A 19624-nucleotide genomic window follows, 5' to 3' on the forward strand; every position below is an offset into this window, starting at 1 on the left:
TACTTATACATGTACTAACCCAAAATTCAACACATTCACCCCTGGAAATCAAGTAAAAAAGTGGCTTATAATATCTCAACAAAGTCAGCTACACTTTTGTTAAAGGAGCGAATTGCTTCTTTCTGCTTCTCTGCAGTTGTTATGGACTCTATTATAACACTTAACCTATGAATCATTTCTCACAAAAATGGAATACGCTGCTCAAAATCAACTATGAGCAGATTGCATCTTACTGACATTACACCATATATTCAAAATGCATAATATAATACCAATTACCAACTATATGTACATTAACAATTCCAGATCCTTACAGGAAACACCACAAAGGATTTCATCCCACCAAAAAATTGTACAGCGAGTTAATCAGCCGTAATGACTTGATGACTATTAAATGACTTCCACATAGGCATTTGTATGCAAATTAGACAAACCAAATATATGCACATATAAGGTTCATACAAAGGCCTCTGTGGAATATACATGTTCCACAGAGGTCTTTGAACATGTGCATGTACCTACCCCATTGAAACACACACAACATTGGCATCAAGATCACTTTAAATTTTTGTATGCAGCAAGACAATTGAGAAGTCAACACTGATAGTCGAGGGCAGCACTATACATCCATGCTTTCTTAATTTCAGAATAATTTAACTACTTAAAGGCGATATCGCTCGTAGACTTTTTTTGAGGGCGCTGGCATTTTCGAGGTTTCAGCGAGGTTTAATGGGACCCCGAAAACTCACGTGACCTCGGTGGCAAATTTAGATCAGTGAATAGCACAGGCAAGCGTATGCGTAACAAGCCCGTACCCATGCACACATAATGTTATAACACAGCATTTCAGATTATTGTACTGTTTACCGCAAAGGATTTTCGTACGCGATAGTTTGTTGTTTGTGTGCCTTTTGAGTAAAGAATACTGTACGATTTTCGTACAAATACATTCGATTAGACTAGAGTATAGTGACAATCATGGAAAAGGGATCAGGGCAAGGAGAATCGGGCGAAAGAAAACGACCTTATCCTGGAACGAGCATAGGTTCAAGTGGAGGAAAGCCATTGTTGCATGGACCTGACAAAAACAGCAGTGCAAAGGAACAACAGCGACGAAGAGATGCCACGAAGATCTATCTTCTACGTTCCTACGTAAACTGGCAAATGGAGAAAGAACTCTACAAACATGTCCACGATTTGACTTCTGTTAGCAACGCAGATTTCGCAGAACATTTGCTTCAGGATCACACAAAAAGGTAATGATTTGCTAAGCTAGGCTAAAACTATATAGGGTACATACTAGTACATAGTAGTACTACAGGGTATTGTCCTAGGTAACTGTCAGTATTGCGAAGTACAGAAAACTGCAAAGTTCGGACACCCCTAAGAAATACACAATTTCACCATGATAACCTACAAGCGAAAGCCAATATCACTAAAAACTAGGAAGCTACAGTTATTTCCTCTCCAAAATGACCCGTGCGCAAGTATGTACGTACATATCTGTCAATAAAATGAAGATAGTTTTTGGGGTATTTTAAGGCTTAGGTGTTCGAACTTCGCAGTGTCTATGCTATTGTATTTGTAACATACATGATTTGATGAGCCTAGGCTTTGTAACTAGGCCTATCATTCATTATTTTTCCAATGGACCTAGCGTATGCTAACCTTATCATACTTATCCTAGCACAAAATAGCAGTAAGTTGTATTACTGAGTCATCATCATCACTGTTTGTGAATGCTTGTCATGAGGATACTGTATAGGCCGTGGCTATTCTTACGACTAGTCGTAACAATTATTTATAAACTATTCTTACGACAAAGGCAAATTCAAGTGCAGTAAAGTAAATAAAGCAACTGCGCATGTAGTAGGGGTAACCCTAACCCTAAACATAACCCTAAATCTCAATCCTAACCCTAACCGGAAGTTATTGTTACTCCTCGTCGTAAAATTAGTACTCCTAATCATAAAAATAGCCCATGCGTAGTCGGAAATTATTCTTACAACTAGTCGTAAGAATAGCCACTTTGTACTGTATACAGTTAAAAATTAAAATATCCTTCCTAAAGAAGACTGACAGGGACTGGGGGTCTTTAGTTTCACTCCTCATATTTATGCCATGGAAAGCTGGGCCTTCTCATCACCAAAAAGTACACTGTTTTTTTGCCTCAACAAATTGATGGAAATATATTTTCTAACCACTAGGCCTAGGTGATCTGTTCATCCCCACCCCTCCAGGTTCTAAATTGTTATCAGCTGTCCTTGTTTGAGGAATAATTCTTGTGAATGAGCATTTGAAAGAAAAGCCTCACCTATGCCCAGTCATAATTAACTAGGCATATAACATAGGACTAAGGCCTATAGTATTAGTAATAAGTATCTGAATTTAGTGTTCATAGTAACTGTATTCCCTAATTTTGTAATATACACCAGTGAGGAAGGCCTACTGTGCTGTACAAGTACAACCACATGGACCTGCAATTTTTCCTATAAAAATAATGCATCTACTGTACATAAATAATTTAGAATCACTACTAACTGATTCACATGTTTTCACACCGCTGCGTATGCAACTAGACCTTATGTTTTTCTAAGGTCAGCCACAGCCAGCATATATGCAATCAAGTTTTAATGGTACATTTGGGCAATAGGGTGTTATACTGTTATCTACTGACTGTCTGTCCAATATTCCAGCAATTATGTGTACATTTCTGTGCTTGGGATTTTTGAAGGAACCCAACTGCTATGCAAGAAATTAGGTAAATTAGCCTCACAAATTGAGGGACCATATTAGTACATATAGCTATACCTTTATAAACCTTTATATAGCCATGCCTGGAGGTAAGAAAGTACCAGTTTTTTTTTGTGTAGGCCTGATGCTCATACTTTATGATGCTGTGCTAAGTTATCATATTTTTTATATATAGTCAGTACTATGCTTGTTTTTGTTCAGCTTCTTGTGAATGATCTGATGTTTAGTGTTCAAAAATTATAATATCTATTAAATTTGGTGGCCGAAACTATCTCTTGTGGAGAGTAATCTAGCGTTAAATTAATGGTAGTCTGAAATCAAGCTATTCATGTAAACAGGAATTTTTCACAATGGTGTCATGGAGTAAGCTAGCATCTCAATTCTCACTCATGAAACCAACTGCTCACATAAACAGGAAGTTTACACAGTAGGTAAATAATGAGTGTACATCAAACTTTGATCAAAAGACTGGACATCTTTTAGCGATATGAAACCAATCAGTTCACTAAGACAGGAAGTTTACATAGTAAATTTTACATTGACATGTGAGCTCAAGTTGTTGGGCAAGCAGTTGGGCAACACAAAATTATCCTTACAATTCTTGAAAGGTACCGCGGTTTATGGATATGTTGAAGAAGAGTATGAAAGAATATCTCATCCTTATCTGGGTTTAAATCAATGTGGGTTAACAATATGTTATTATTGAAATCTGCCTAAGTGTTTGTTTGTTACTTTTCTCTTTCATATTTTTTCTTGGGTAGGTATGATAAAAACATGTATGTTTGTAATGATTTGGTCATTACCAGATTCATTACGCATACAATTAAGCTTGGGGTGTACAGTAAAATTACTATTTCAGTTATATGATTTACAGACAATTTTTTTTGTTTCATTGTATAGGTTTCAAATGCATCTTTTCCGGAAAGATGCTGAAAGTCAAACAGAGGCATTCTCAGCGGCTGTCACCACAGAAAGATCAGTTGACACTCAGAAAGGAGAAGGTAAATTTATATGTTTATCCTTGCATGAATTACAGACTGGAAGAGCAGTGCTAATCTTATCTGATCTGGTGTGATCAGAAAAATAATACAATTTCATTCTCATTAAATTCCAAAAGAAAAGAAAAAGATGGTAGCTTATTGCTCATCCACTAAAAAGCATACATGTGTATGAGAATTTATAAAAGTAAGTGGGCCTGATATTATCAGGATCTTCTTTAGAGGCAAACTGACTAGTAACAGTATATTCAAGAGACACAATAGAGCCTGGAACAGAGAGGACATGGTGAACACAAAGAAAGAAGTTAATGGTGTATTGAACAAAAGGAGTCAGTGAAAGCAGAGGTATTTAGATAAACTGTGGAGTACAAAGGGAGGATTAAGTAAGGAGAGAGGGCGAATAAACTATAGCAGAATACAGAGATGGAGCAGGATAAAGTTGAAAGTGTTCCCCTACTGGAGTCTCCATTTTCATGGTATTGACTTGTGACTAGAACTGCTTCTTGAAGGTGGTCTTGGTTTCACCAACATACTTGTAACTTCAATGTCCTCTAAACTCAATGACACCATTTAAATTGAAATATCAGTTTCCAGTGCTGCATAAGTGTGATAAGTTCTAAACAAAAGGTACTGTATATTTTTAGTCTCAGCCATAGAAGCTATAGCAGGATACTTGCAATCTAGTAACTATTGTTTTATGTAATCTCTACAGATACTCCTGATCCAGTTACTTCAACACCTCTCAAGAAGCCATCTGCCAATGTTCTGTCCAATGTCACCAGTAGGATTAGATATGGAGCAGCATGGGAGAGAAACCTCAGACTATACGAATACACATTGCCACATTTACATGATCCTGAACAAAAGACATACATATGGCAGGGGCAAGCACTTTTCCCAGACTTTTGTTGACAGGTTGTGCGACATTCACAAACGTTGGATTAGCAGCTAATGATACATCTGCATCACCAGATTGAGATAAATTGCTTTCGTCCATTTTGTTCGATAGTAGCTATGACTGTAAATCAGGAGCTTGGCCACCCTCTAAGTCAAGGTGGGCAAGGTTGGGGAAATTCAATCAAGGAGTAACAATCAGAGAATGGCCAGCTTTATATTATTGTATATAGGCCTACACGCACAGCGTGTATAAATATCTGTATCGGTTTATTTATACTGGTGTTCATTTCCGTTGCCAGGAGGGGATATGATTTGAACATGGGGGAGGGTGTGGGGGGTGGGGAGGGGGTCCCATTTGAAGTGTCCAAACGATGCTAATCTTTACATCTATCTTCTTGAATCACATGTACCCCTATCGACACGATCAATCAGTCCTGTCTCTCACCTCCTCTCATGCACTGGTGTATTTATTTCCTGGCAAGATAACAGTTAGGCATAGTAAGGGTCAGAGGTCATCACAACTTAAAGAGTTGTGCGAGTCCCTGTGGTCTCTTACATCCTGGTAGCAGTAGAGAGAAGAAGCCTAATAGATCAGAAACCATAATCATCTTCTGTTGTGTCTTATTTTCCAGCATCCTTGAAACATTATATCCTTCCCCTTTGATTTGTTGATGTCATAAAGCTGTAATTATGTTGTGCATTATTTTATTCCAGTATTTAGATTGTATATTCTTCTTGTGTATTTGACAGTATCCCAGTGATCTCCATTTTTCTGCTCTTGGTTTTTTTTCTCTGTACTTTCATATCATATCTATCTCTACCCATAGCCTCCATCTCCACATTTTCTTTACTTTCTTCCTCCATCCCTTCATCTGTCTTTCACTCTTTCTTTTTTGACCTCTTTCCTCCCCTCTGTTTACCCTGTATGTTTTAGTTTGCCAACTCCCCCCCCCCCCCCCGCATCTCACCCCCAAAAAAGTTCACAAGGTTGACAAGTCTCCCCGTGCTAGTCCCAAGCTATACACCCTTGTTGTGGTGACCATTCAATATACTTGCGGATCAAATGGAAAGCCCCACCCCCACCCCTTATTCTCAGTGTAATGAATCGGCAAATGGAAGATTATTCGGAGTTGTTCGTGATGGTTCAATGATCTTATAGTCAGGCATAGGCCTATATGGTTCTCTTTGTCCTTCATTGCCGTCGAAGTTTGAAATGAATTAATCGTGCTAGGAACTTCCGGGCAATGTTTAATTTTCTGTGGCAAGAAAAAAAGCTTCCCCCAGTCTCTCCTGGTTGACTATATAGAGCCTGTACGCCTATATGGTCACACAATAGTATGATCCATGCAGACAGCTAGTATATATTTTTTTTAAATTCAATCCAATTTCAGTTAAAGTTTCGAGTTGTAATTCGAGTCAGTCGAGATGAGGTGCCCCATGGTGGAGCTGGGTAACCCACCCCAACCCCGTTGCCGACTTTTTGGCATTTCGTTGGGAGCCGTTCGGAACAAGAAGCAGGAGAGTCAATTCTGGGAGTACAGTACGCTGGAAAGCAATACACTGACGTGATTTAGAAAAAAAAGGTTTTGCTTTGACGGCCGATGCTCAGCGAGACACTTTTCAATGGAAATAACTATTAGTTTATTGTTCATGTACTTATTCCCTTTTTGCCAATCCTTTCTAAAGAGGGTGGAGCCGCCCCTTATGGCAACGTATTTTCCTTCCCTTTTCCGTTCAAGTTTCGTTTTTTTTAATTCGGGTCAAGGGGTGCAAGGACAGGGTTTACGTGCACCGGTTAGGAGGACGGGGTGCAGCTAGGGCAAGTGCTCTGTGATCGCCTAAAGGGCCCGTTGCCAGGGGTCCAAAAATAATTAAATATACATATTTATCTATATATGGTGTATGACATAAAATGCTTTGTCTTACCCTCCTGATATATAACTAAAATTTATATATAAAATACAATGTAAGCTGTGACTCTGTCTATGTATAATTAATACCTATATTGGCTGAAATACCACTTGTTCACACATGACGGACTTGACTTTACGTTTGATACCCAATTTTGTAATCACTTCAGTCAATTTTTTCACTCATTTGCGTTTGTCTTTTTGTGACACCAGTCAGCGTGAATCAGACATAAAGTTCATAACTATTAGTTTCTTGAGCTGTTTCTTGACTTCGACTGCTCACCATGTAGGCCTAAAAGAGTAAAAGCAGGGAACTGCTAGAGCCTAGAGTAGCAGCTCCCTGGTCAAACTATTACGCCTGATGCAAAGCTCGACCGTAACCTATACTGTACAGCCCATTAGTTGTGAAAAGTTCTGAACGTAAAACAAAGCACAGAGTTTTGTATCACACAACACACACGAAAACACGGCGTAATACCGCATACTACTGACCAGGGAGTTGTTCCATAACAACTCCCTGTACTGCCACAGACAAGAAACTATGCAGGAATTTCGCCAAGGCCACCGTTCAAGTAACCGAACCCGTTTATTGCTTACTAGCCGTAAATACTGGATTGCTGAGAAATTACGAGACAACAGCGACGAACCGGTAGAGGGTAGTATTGATATTATTTTTGAATCGGGTGGTGTGAAGGACAGAATTTACGAGGAAATTACGAGCGATCCCACCTTTAACAGCAGCAGAGTGGGACCTGGATTTTGCCAACTTCCGAAATTGATTATTTTGGGCACTTTTCATGCACAAAAAAAAAAAAAAATCAATTTCTAGTGCAATTTGTCTGTAGAATGCATCAAGTCAAGTTTAAAGCACAATTAAAATAATTTTGATTTATTACTTTGAAACTTAGTTCCATAGCTTCTATTAATAATGTTCATTTCAGTGGAGCATTAATAATTCAGAATTCATACAATGTTCTCGGTCGTTATGTCGTATTTTGTTCCGTATTCTTCTGTTAATTGCTGGCAATGCCTGACTCTTGCATTAAAAGTGTTTTCCTAAAGGTCGATAGGGGGAATATAAAGTATGTATTGTATGGTGGTAGCATTTTCTACATCTTTGGTTTCTGTATGAGATGTAAGGAGAATGATGTCACATATTAGTCGGAAGTAAGACGCTTAAAAGCTAATTAAAAGACAGTTGAATACATGTGCTTTATGTTCCAATAATCCTCAAGCGCTTTTGCGTGGCAACACCAGAGTTTTCTTGCAGAAACTAAAAAAGGGAGATCTCTCTGAGATGTAAGGATAAGGATTTCTCATATAAGTAAGAAATTTAAAAGGGCAAAAGACAGTTGACTGCACATGTGCTTTCCGTTCTAATGATTCCAATGATTGGGTGGCAACTCCAAAGATTTCTTGCAAAACTACAAAGCACGGACAATGCATCAGGAAGACTAACTATTTTGTTCACATAGTTCCAAGCAATTGTGATTTTTCAAAGTAGGCTACCTACAGTTTCCATTGCACTTTAATGAAGCAATTAAACAACTGCACATTAATTATATAAATGTTGCAGGTTAATTGGGTCACTACCAACTTCCACAAGAGTAACTGTAGTTGAGATGGATGAAAATCCGTGGACAAAAACGCACATTAGGACTTCAGAATGGTAGACTCAGAAGGAAGAGGGTGATGACCTCGTAGAGGGTCACTGGGAACGCTGTGCAAAAATGTTATCACTTTGTAGGCTAGGGTAGATCAGAGTGCATTTATATGTATAGGAGACAGGTAAGAGAGGAGTGAAGTAAATAAATCAGAACATATAGAACAAAGAGCACCAGGTGCAGATCCAGCCCAGGGGAGGTACTGTAGAGGGGGGGTACAACCTCCTCCTCTCCCCTACTCCCCTTATTCCATCTCACAAAAAAACAATTAAGAATAGTGTCAAGTAAAAACTTGCATGTAGACATAATAATAACCTCATTTAACATGCCTCAGAATGCAGTTACTGTATTTCACGTCTAAAGTGTATTTTATTTTATTCTGGGGCGAGAAACCTCATTTTATTCTGAAGTGATTCCCTACATGGGAATCGGCTTCAACACCCCCTGGGCTACAATAGACTCACTCCTTTCTCAAATCTTGCATCCACTCATGATCACCATGGTAACATACAGTAACCACTGTGCCTTCTTGTGTACATTTCTTTTTATTAGAGTGTGCTAGATATTACTGCATCTTGGAAGTTAACTTAAAATTTCAAGGCTAGCCAATTCCTTCACCTTAAATCGGGAGCATATGATTTGACTGTACAAGAAACACAGCATGGGACAAATAATTAGATAAAACTATAACACCTTATATGGAGACATTAATCTGTAGCATCTATATTTCTGACACATTTTAATATAAATTAAATTCCTCTCACCATGTACCTGAAGGGGGAGATATTATGAGCATTTAAGCCTGGATGAAAACATGTTTAGAAATCTCAGTCAAAAAAAAAAAATCCAATTTGAACACCAACAATATAATCATAGCCTTGATGTTAGGTTTTTTAGAAAATCCCTATTTTTAGTGTTAAAACTGAGGACCCTAGTGCCACCTTTCCTATTTGTCTAAAGGATCCTCTTGTGAAAAGATATCAACTTCAGACTGTAAATTGTCACATTGTTTCTGAACAATTAGTCATGCATATATGGTCTGGTTTAAGATCTATGTCCTGTAATGGTAGTCATGGTAACAAATCAACAGTTCAGTAGTGAGCTGGGCATTGTTTCCACCTCTCTTTTCTTTGCTTTCTTGTTTTTCTTCCATCTTTTTCCACAAATTTCAATCACATTCTGACAAAGCAGAATTCAGGATTTCCTTCCAAATCTCCAAATGACAGCTAATTTCCTGCATTACTCATATATACCGTTTGAACTAATAATAATCAACATTTCTAGGTTATTTTGTGACAAAAACAACAATTATGAAAATTTGAAAAGATTGGGGGGGGGGGCCCTGCAAAACATAACAATATACTAACACACCATATCGTCCCACAAGAAACGATTCTGTTTATTTTCTACTCTTTTGTTTTCCCTGCAAAATTTGGGCACTAAAACTTTGCTAAATTTCTGTCACTGGAACGTACACAAAACCACACCTCACAGGATAAAGTGTCTGTTAGCATTTCTTTTGCAAGTTGCAAAATAAATGCAGTTGAATTAATAACTGGATTTTAACAACATCAATATATATTGGCATCTAATTGTAGCTTACTAAAAATTACGATATGGTTTCTGGTCCTCAAAAGTTATTTGCAGACATTTTAGATTACGGTAAAATGGACAATTAAAAGTCTCCACGTGGGAAACTACTTATAAAGTAGCAGTAATTGCTACTGTACTGTAGTTCAAGTTAGAGTTTGGGTGGCCGTTATCTGAAATCTTTAGCACATTTGGAGAGCAATACTGATGACCTTTAACCCTGTACTCCTCCTTAACACATACATAACCTGTAAACTGCAGCAAACTTTTGCTATTTATTATATACTACTGTCTCTTTCTACTTTTTGAGTTGCGATAACTTTCATCCTGTAGAAAGCTAAATTATAAACAAACAACACAATCATTCTAGGAAGTGTGTAATAATGTGGTTTACAGCTCTTGTGTTTACTTTCCAAACTACCATAAAGTAATTCTGTATGAATGGACACAGGTGGTGAATATTAATTACTATTATAAACTGCGTTGAGTTCTAGGAACCCAGAATATTAAAAAAAAAAAAAAAAACAGCTGTTTGTGCTTGGCTGTCTAATGTCTATCCCTAGCAACTCTACCAAAGCTAGATCCAGTTTTGAAATGGAAAAAAACAACAGTCCTAGTTGCATTGGCTGAAACCAAGACACTCTAGGCTTTCTAAACCAAACAAATGTTCATAAAGACGAGATAATGATTCCATTCCACTGATTCCAGAGTAAAAATTCTTCCTTTACATCAAAAATAAAATAACAAATGTTTTTTCTCCTTTCTTCAGTATTTATGGTGAAATTTAACTGAGCTATAAACTGTAATATAGATTCCCAGATCCATTTTAATAGTCGATCTTGATTGAACAATCTTCCGATCTTGATTGGTTTTCCGATCTTTTTACGAGCAAACAAGACATGGATAAGGTTACAGGGAATGAAGAGTCAATGACATATGTACCAGAACATCAGGGTCAACCATGAACATCCTGTGCAGTTGACATGTGAAAATCTAATTTAACCTTTTGTAAAGTATTTGTTAGTCAACCACATTCAAGTGCAGTCTATAGACAGACAACACTGATTAATAAAGAAACTAAGAAGGATCAAGAAGGCCTCTTCGTTCATAAAGTTTCTGTTTCTGATTTTATTCAATATCTACTAGAATGCTAAAATATTGATTTACTCAACAGCAGTTTAAATACCAAGATAAAAGCTCAGTAGATATTGAACAGCCCAGATGGCATAAAATGATATAGAGCAAAATGTTTTTTTGTAATAACCTGCTAAATACTAATTGATACATATTTATATATTAATTGTTCTACTGTAAGTATGAAAGTATTAATTGTACAGTTAGTACTTGTGGCTAATAAATGTTCATTTGCATGTGATTTCTGACAGAAAGCTATGAATGAAGCCATTATTAATGATATAAACAGCCCCCATGTATTATCAGTTTAATGCATGATTGATCCTGTTCCTAAATACAACATTTTGAAGTTCCATCAATATTGAAGCTGAGAGACACTTTGTTTGATCATTATTAAATAGCCCAAAAACTCCACAACATTTGATAAATTTAACTTTTATGCTATTCTGACTGCATGTGTGCAAGACAATAATGGTCAAGGTTTTGCAACGACTCTAATATTTTGAGCAAAATTGGGTAATGTTCTAGGGGCATGGTAGACAACACAAAAGGACACAAATTTAGCAGCTGGAGGTACAGTTTTGTTGGTAAGTTGTTGCACGATACTTCTTGGGCTGTGCAGGAAGAGTAATATTATTCCTACTTCCAACAAATACCACCCACATATCCTAGGAAACCGTTTTGATTTAATTAAGTAGGAAATAAGTCCACACAAAAAGAAAAGAACGATGTAGACACTTTGGGTGGTAGAATGAGAAGGAAGGACATTGACCGGAGGGGTCCGGTCATAGAGGATGCACAAGGTTAAAAGGTTACCAGTTCATTCTAGACACAGTATAACCAGAGTGCTGAGGTTGTGGGGAGACATGTAAGGGAGGAGCGAAGTAAATGTTTAAATCACAAACATTATTATTATACCTCACACATTTGTTTAAATGTTTAAATCACAAATATTATTATTATACCTCACACCTTTATTGTAATATTTGACACATCTACAGCAAAGTATTTTTGGATGTGAACAAACAGATGTCTGCTTTATTCAGACAACAAAGGATAGTTTTCAAATCAGAACGGTAGGACAGTAGAATAAAATCAATAAATGATAAACAATATGTCTGCTGTTCACTGCATGAATTAAATTTCACTAATTATAACTGAACGACTGTACATAGTTTAGCTGTTTGTAGTATAACTAATTGGAAAGGTAGGTCTTTTTGGTTTGTCCCATTTTAACCATTTTAGCCAAGCAATCACTAATCACAGCCTTGACACATATCCAACCAAATACTGTCAGAAAACTGGAAATTAATACCTCATGACAATATCAGACCAAATTTAGAATCTACGAAAAGTAACATCAGTAGAGCAGTTTTCTTGGCATTGATATAGTACAGTAAATTTACATTGTTTTTTCTATTTGGTACAAGGATAACAGCATTTGCAATTAAATTAGCAGCACTTAGTAGAGTTGAATTTCAAATAGTTCTAAGAGAAATTAATAAAAATTATTGAAAATGACCAATTTGCTTTTGTCACAGTATGTCATTCAATGTTTTATTTAAACAATGATCTGGGTGACAAAATGTTACATATATATGAATGTTCGTTAGGTGAAATTCCACTCTAGTCACTTACTACATGGATAACACCTCAAGTAGATCCATCAATTATATTCCGAGTGTGAGTGATAGAGATACTCAGTGGGCTTGGTAAAATAATTTCCTGAAACCCGAACAACCACAACACACTCATTGCACACTGAACCACTTAACAGATAGTTCAACTTTAACCAGCAATGGGAATCAATTGACAACTCTGTAAAATTAGCACAATTTTTACAGTTTCATGCAATATTTAGTACAGTGTAGTATAAAACAGACGGTATACAATTTTCCTATATAGTCGACATAGTTTCACTTCAATAGCACCATAAATAGCAACATGCTCATGACCTTTACATCATTACTATACATTTGCCAACATCACATGCATCTTCATCACAAAGTCAAGTGATGTAGTTAACACTTTATATATAAGACAATCATGGTATACAGTATGTACTTGGTATATATATACTGGACGGGTTCTACTCTACTGGGTCATTGATGCTAACAGGTCGCTTAGGCTGCAGTTTCTAATTGATGACCAGGAAGTAGGCCAAAATGATTGATAGCAGATCAGGAAATAATTAACCACATTATACATCAGACAATTTACACGAAGCAGTAGCAGCAGCAGTGTTACTGTACAATATATGTTAATATATATACATACGTATATATATGTACAGTACTGTATGCAGCAAACAGATTTTTACAAACTGTTTAAAAACTGTTACTTTTACAAATTTGAGAAGCGTTTTTCAGCCACAGACATGTCAATACTGTATATGATAACTGATCAATGCTCATAATTCATGCATCTCTGTGTCTCACATTTGTCTGCACTTCAAAAGTGCATACAGATTTTGTAATTTATCTATATGTAAATAACGAGACGCCATCATTCGTTGTCAACAGTGCATGCAATGCAAATACTGTGTACAACAGTGTTCAGTAATAGCATACACTTAACATACAATTACATGTACTACAGTATGTAGTACACTTAACTGTGCAGACAGACTGCTCAGGCAAATTGATTTTAGGTGTTAACAGAGCTTATACAATAATAGAATAAATATGTGCTGAGTAACTTTCTGTTCTGATTGAAATTCTTTGAACTTGAAGTACCAATTTTTCAAAAGCACTTGTGAAATAACTCACAAAGTCATTCCAAGTAAGCATTTTAAGCTACATTAATTATTTGAATACTATACAGGTACAGTAGGTGGGAATGCAGAGACAATATCATAATTCAGTGACCAGGATAAAATTCCCTCTAAGGGAAATCACTGACAATTTTTCGCAATGCTCAGCAATGAATTATAATGACTCCCAACAAGTACTGCACACTACGTTCAGTAGAAATGTCATTTTGGGGTTTTACAATATAAACACGCAGTAAACTAAGCATTCATTCTCTCTTTCTGCATGCTAAACCAGATTTTTTTGCACTTGAATTTTATGAAAAGAAATTTTCCTACAGTAAACAATACACCGTCATCATTCCATGTACTGTAGCTGATTGTAACCTTATAAGTATAGCTTAAACTGAGCATACTACTGTACAGTATTCAGCATTTATTCTCTATTCCTCAATTATCTATTCTCTAAAGACTAAAGCAGCTTTTGGACTTGATTCTGACATTTTCTTGTCAAACCTACTGTATACCATACAACATATTCCATTAACAATGTTGTTCATTAGCTTTTAGTACTGTATATATAGTCAAGTTGCATACAATGTAATTTCATCTCTTCCTTAGTGTTCCAATTTGCTGTGTAACATATGGTTGATTTAACTAGTATGAAAAAGTCTATGGGCAGCCAAAATGTTGAATTTATTGCTTGGACATCTCATATAGTAACAAAAGCAGAATTTCCATTGTCATTAGGATTATTTTTTGAATGTATCATAAACCTAATTTATTAATATTATTTTTTAACTTTTTTATGTTTAAATATTTTTTTTTGGTATTCCTGTGCTGGGGTTTTTCTATGGTTGGGCTTTCCATGGGGTATGTGCCCTTCTTGGCCCTTAAACCTGTTATGTTATATTATGTTATCAACCTAATGGCTGTGCTTTCCTCTCCTTTATATAATCTTGCATGCAAAATGCTCAGCTGATATATGGTTACTTTTTAACAAGTGTCTTGCTAGTTGTTTTTTCCAATATAGTGAAACCATAGTCTTTTGATTACAACTACTATATAACAGCAATGCTAACTGTGTTATATAGGTTGTGTCGTTAGAATTAAATGCTTGCAAAAGCACTCGCACATGTGGCACTTATGATATTTCACAAAATTGACTAAAATAATTGTCTTTCCCTAAAATTGTGGTACCTGCAGTACTTAGCAACAAGGGTAAAATGTTACTTCTATACTGGCATTATTTCTAAAGAATTCCAACAATATGCAAATTGTAGTGTTGGTGGAAGGGGGGGGGGGGGGTGATGTGTAAAATTAAAAACACATGAGTCTTTAAAGGACAACCTTTAACAGTTAAGGGTAAACCTCACGATAGAGAACGATGAGACAAATACTAGAATATTACTTTTTGGATGATGAGGGTTACGTTGAAAGGACATTGTAGGTCAGAGGTGAAATTGGCCCAAATTTGACACATTGCATGAAACAGTTTTCTACTAAACTTTAAACCTAACTGTACGTTAAAAACTGGATTCCAGCCTATTAAAAAAAGATGGCAACCAGATGTTTCAGAAGTAACCCAGATGAAATATGCAACTCTATGGATTGCCCAAAATTGTTTCTTTTGTTATTTAGTTTGAAGCTAAGCATTAGTTTTAGGTCTCCAGAGATTTCTCATCCCTTTTTTTAGATAAGCTACCCTTCTAGTCTATGAAAGAGTTCTGGTAACTTAAGGAATTCACAGAATTGCCAAGCATCCTGATGCAATGGGAGTCTCTGGAATGACCCTGTAATCTATAGTTGCTCCTTTCTACATTTGCAAAAGGGTTAACAGTTGATGTGTAATTTGGATAAATATGTGGACTAATTTATGAAACTTACACAAAACAGAAACTTAGTATTTCCAAGTTACACTAGGCTATATAACAATGCTAACTGTTTTAGTTAAGACTACATAACTTGTACCCAAAAGGTTAAAAATTAAAATTTACAACAAGGTAGTAGGTCTTGGTTACAATGTCTGTGAAAGTATTTACAGAATTCTAGCCTAGGCCTCTATCAACTCTGCCATATAGCAGAAACACATATTCGGCATAGTGTTGGCCTACTGTGGCACCACTTTCAGTTTCAAGTTGGGCTCAAAGAATAAACTATTTAGTGTTCAAAGTTTGTGTAGCAGTTTTCTATGAAAGTTTACTTAAATGAATTCCCATGTTTCCTGTGTACAAAATGCTTTAAGGCTTCTTCTTTGGATTGAATTTCACCTTTTTTCAAAGCATTTAGTGATAAGTGCAATGAGATATATACAATTTAGGGTAGCCTAGGCCTACTCCCTGTAAATTGTAACTTAGGCCTATGTCTAGGCTAACTTACGTTACATAGCCTAGTTGTAACGCTGTTTGACATTAACAGTATAACTAGGCAGGGATTGCCTACAGACCTAGCCTAAGTAATATAACATAAATAAAGAAATATCTTTATACTACTAGTCTACCTCTACTCCTTGCATAAGTTGGTCCTAACGTTATCAGTAAATGTGACATTACATTATCCTAACGGCTAGGCTAACTAATTATGATATTAGGCCTAGTGTAAATTCTGACTCACCGATACGGATATCGTCGAGCTTGAGTTGCTATTGCTTGGAGAACGTTGCACCGAAACGAGTGCCATCATGAGTAATACCTAAAAGTCTCAATGAAAGAACTTGGCGTAAAATCAGGGTTGTCTATCACTCCATTTTCAGGGAAAATAACCACGGTTAAAAAATTTCAGCCGGTCATTAGCGGAATGGGTGTTCGTAGAACTTCCGCGACAAAATATTATACTTGATTAAGTCGTATTCATTCACATCAACAGTTGCCGGAGCCATGAAATCGCGGCGCTATGTAAGAAACTCAAATGTTTATGAATCTAAATAACAGACCTGCTAAACGAGGGGGGAAAATCCATTTATGGCACGTTACAATGCTTGGTGCGGTCATTGCTGACAGCGGGGGAACTCGTAAACATAGGCGTAAGAGCCTCATTTGATTTGGGGGGGGGGGGGGGCTGTAACGACTTGCCCGAAAAATATAACCAAACTTTTTCGCGCGCTCCGCGCGCGTTCCACATGTAAATGTGTATCATATAGGCATTCATCGGTTATTACATTACATGCCAATAACATAAAATCATTTTCCGTGTTATTACCCTTCCATATTGGTTAGAATTATGTGGGAAGTTGTTACAACAATAATGATATTAATAATAATATAAGTATAACCATTGAGAAACACATTGCAAATTCTTCTTCTTTCAGTAGGTGCCAGTGGCGGAGCTAGGGGTATTGGTCAGGGGGGAGAGAATAGTCTGTAGGGGCGCTTTCGACACTATCTAAGCGGAGCGCCACCACAGGTTGGCGCGGAGCGTACAGATTTTTTTTTAAGTAAAGATACTCCCTAGATCGCCGGAAATGACCCTTTCCAGGCCTTGCTAATTTGCAGATAAACGAAGAATAAATAGGTGTCATCGCCATTTGTCAGAAAATTGCACCAACAAAATGTGACAAATGTCAATAGGTATTTGAGAGCGCAATAAAAAAGTCAATAATCGCGAATAAGTAAAAAGTGGTAAAAAGCTGAAAAGGGCGCCAGCAGTCCATTTGAGTCCGTCAGGGGGGCATCCGCCCCCAGGCGCGGCGGAACGGGAAAATTATTGGGGGGGCTAATATGTGGAGAATATCTAAGCGGAGCGCCACCATCGGTTGGCGCGGAGCGTACAAGAAAATTTTGGGTTTTTCAAACCCCCTAGATGGCCGGAAACGGCACTTACCGAGTGTTTCATGCTGCGAATACCTAGCCCTAAAACATGGGTCTCAAGCCTGCAATTTCTCAGATTGCACGTAAAAAGCATTGTAATTTGTATATTCGATGGTGTTTTAAGAGAGTATACTCGACGTGTACTCGCAGAGACGTTTTTGAGTGTAGTAAATTACTACTTGCAATTAAATGCAATAATTACAAGGGCGTCGGAAGCTATTTTTGATTGGTACGGCGGTTCAGAATGTGGCCAACTATCATAATTATCAGGGGACGTTTGGTAGGTCAAACTACGCTACGCGCCACCATGGTTGGCGCGTAGCGTAATGGAGAAAATTTTGAAAATATGCCTCCCAGATTGCAGGAAATGGCACTTCCCGAGCTTGAAAACAAGACCCCTGCCATGCCAGAGTAGTCACATTTAGCCTACTTGCCGTCATCATTATTGAAAATTATTGAAACATATACCTCCGAGAATTTGTATTCCCATATTTTAGTCCTACTTTTTTTAAACTTTTTTTTTGCGTCGTGAATATTGGTCCGGCGTTCGCCGGACCTGCCCGTACCGGCTCCGACGCCCTGAATTAAATAAATGTCATAAGAAAAAAACAGAAAGCATTTCTTAATGTCAACAAATGGGTAATTCCAAAACCATGTGCAGTTGCCAACAAATTTCTATGACCTAGCACTGTCATTATGTCATGAATGCATGTACCCTATACAGTACAGGTGAAGTGCTAATATTGTGTTTTTGTTCGTTTAATAATTGATTGCGTTTAAAAATAAAGCCATGTTCCACGCCTTGCGTGTACTCGTAGTGTAAACGCAAATGTTCATGAGTGTAGCGTTTAGCTTATTACCCTCTTATTTAAAACACTAACATTCGATGAGGCATGATACAGACAATCAATTATCATATTTAATTATTACACCTATGTAGTATACGTGTGCATCGGACAGATCGACAAGTATGCATTAAAAAAAATGGGCAGATGCACGTTTCGGAGCCTTGGTAAATATTGGGGGGGGGGGGCTTATCATGCATTTGCCCCCTCAACTTTTTCATTGGGGGGCTGAGCCCCCAAGCCCCCCGGTTCCGCCGCCACTGTCCGCCCCCTCTGGCTGTATGGACGCTCCGCCACTCAGCAAAAAAATTGAAAAACACACTGCAAATTATTATTCTTTCAGTAGGTGCCCGAAAAAATTCTCAGCATATTGCCCGAATTTTCACCAAAAAAATTCAAAAATACATTGCAAATTATTCTCCTTTTGGTAGGTGCTCGAAAAATTCTCAGCATATTGCCCGAATTTTCACGAAAAAAGTGAAAAACACATTGCAAATTATTATTCTCTCAGTAGATGCCCGAAAAATTCTCATCATATTGCCGAATTTTCACCCCCCAAAAAATGAAAAATACACTGCAGATTATTCTTCTTCCAGTAGGTGCCCGAAAAATTCTCAGCATATTGCTTGAATTTTCACCAAAAAAATTGGTTGGGGGCTGCAGCCCCCCCCCCCGCCTCCTACGCCTATGCTCGTAAAAAATATTCAACTAAAACATCACTGGTCCTCTCGCCTATAAACTTCGAGCTGTAAAGGACATATCTTTTTTACTTGAGAGGTCAAAGCCAAATATTACCTCACAACATTTCGATAAATAGATCCGCTATGCTTTCCGTAGGAATTATATTGACGTTTTTCAGTGCTTATCAACAAAAGGTTACATTTCATATTTATTGTTTTCTTCATTTTTTCAACAACAATTCACTACTAATAATTTAATTTTGCAACACAACATATTTTTCCAAAGGACAAACGAGCACTTTATTTCTAATTCGAAGAGATAGATAAAGGTACGTCTTTTTTTTATTATCAAAGAATTCCTCTACTTACGAAAAGGGACGTCATTTTCAGCCTTCAGATGTCCCGACTCTGCCGCCGCTGCATCCACCAGTACATGCATACTAAAATATATCATGCCAAAGGAATGAAACCATGCTTGCAGCTCGGTGGTTTAATAGTGGTTTAACTTTATGCAGCCCCGTAACCAGGAATTCCGAGTTACCAGGGCATCAATGATTATAAGAAAGGTCAGAATACTCATGTCCTGGAACTTGCTAA

General features: G+C 37.2%; 2 protein-coding genes across 4 annotated transcripts in view; one reads left to right on the top strand and one right to left on the bottom strand.

Annotated features, from left to right (window-relative positions):
* The window catches only part of LOC139980644 (uncharacterized), an 82105-nt gene extending 65585 nt beyond the window's left edge, over positions 1 to 16520 (bottom strand). The window contains exon 1 of one of the 2 annotated variants that reach the window (XM_071992433.1): positions 16310 to 16520. In XM_071992433.1, coding sequence (XP_071848534.1) covers positions 16310 to 16378 — 69 coding nt within the window. In that variant the 5' untranslated portion in view covers positions 16379 to 16520. The remainder of the gene's footprint in view (positions 1 to 16309) is intronic. The other variant, XM_071992446.1, reaches the window with a different exon arrangement.
* On the top strand, positions 665 to 5253 carry LOC139980654 (uncharacterized). Of its 2 annotated transcripts, XM_071992463.1 has the most exons (4): positions 1055 to 1067; positions 1102 to 1256; positions 3655 to 3755; positions 4465 to 5253. In XM_071992463.1, exons 2-4 carry the CDS (start codon positions 1165 to 1167, stop codon positions 4662 to 4664), a joined length of 393 nt encoding a protein of 130 aa, XP_071848564.1. In that variant the 5' UTR covers positions 1055 to 1067; positions 1102 to 1164; the 3' UTR covers positions 4665 to 5253. The 2 variants fall into 2 exon arrangements, with proteins under 2 accessions (XP_071848563.1, XP_071848564.1); XM_071992462.1 differs by having other exon boundaries at positions 665 to 1256.
* Positions 16521 to 19624: the final 3104 nt, after the last annotated feature.

Source organism: Apostichopus japonicus, chromosome 15, assembly GCF_037975245.1.
Source record: "Apostichopus japonicus isolate 1M-3 chromosome 15, ASM3797524v1, whole genome shotgun sequence".
Classification (NCBI taxonomy): Eukaryota; Metazoa; Echinodermata; class Holothuroidea; order Aspidochirotida; family Stichopodidae; genus Apostichopus; species Apostichopus japonicus.

Bases quoted from the DNA above. Each gene is read 5' to 3' on its own strand.
- LOC139980654 (XM_071992462.1), top strand. From the start codon at position 979: ATGGAAAAGGGATCAGGGCAAGGAGAATCGGGCGAAAGAAAACGACCT. The intron at 1,257-3,654 runs GTAATGATTTGC...TTCATTGTATAG, and splicing joins CTTCAGGATCACACAAAAAG to GTTTCAAATGCATCTTTTCC. The intron at 3,756-4,464 runs GTAAATTTATAT...TAATCTCTACAG, and splicing joins TGACACTCAGAAAGGAGAAG to ATACTCCTGATCCAGTTACT.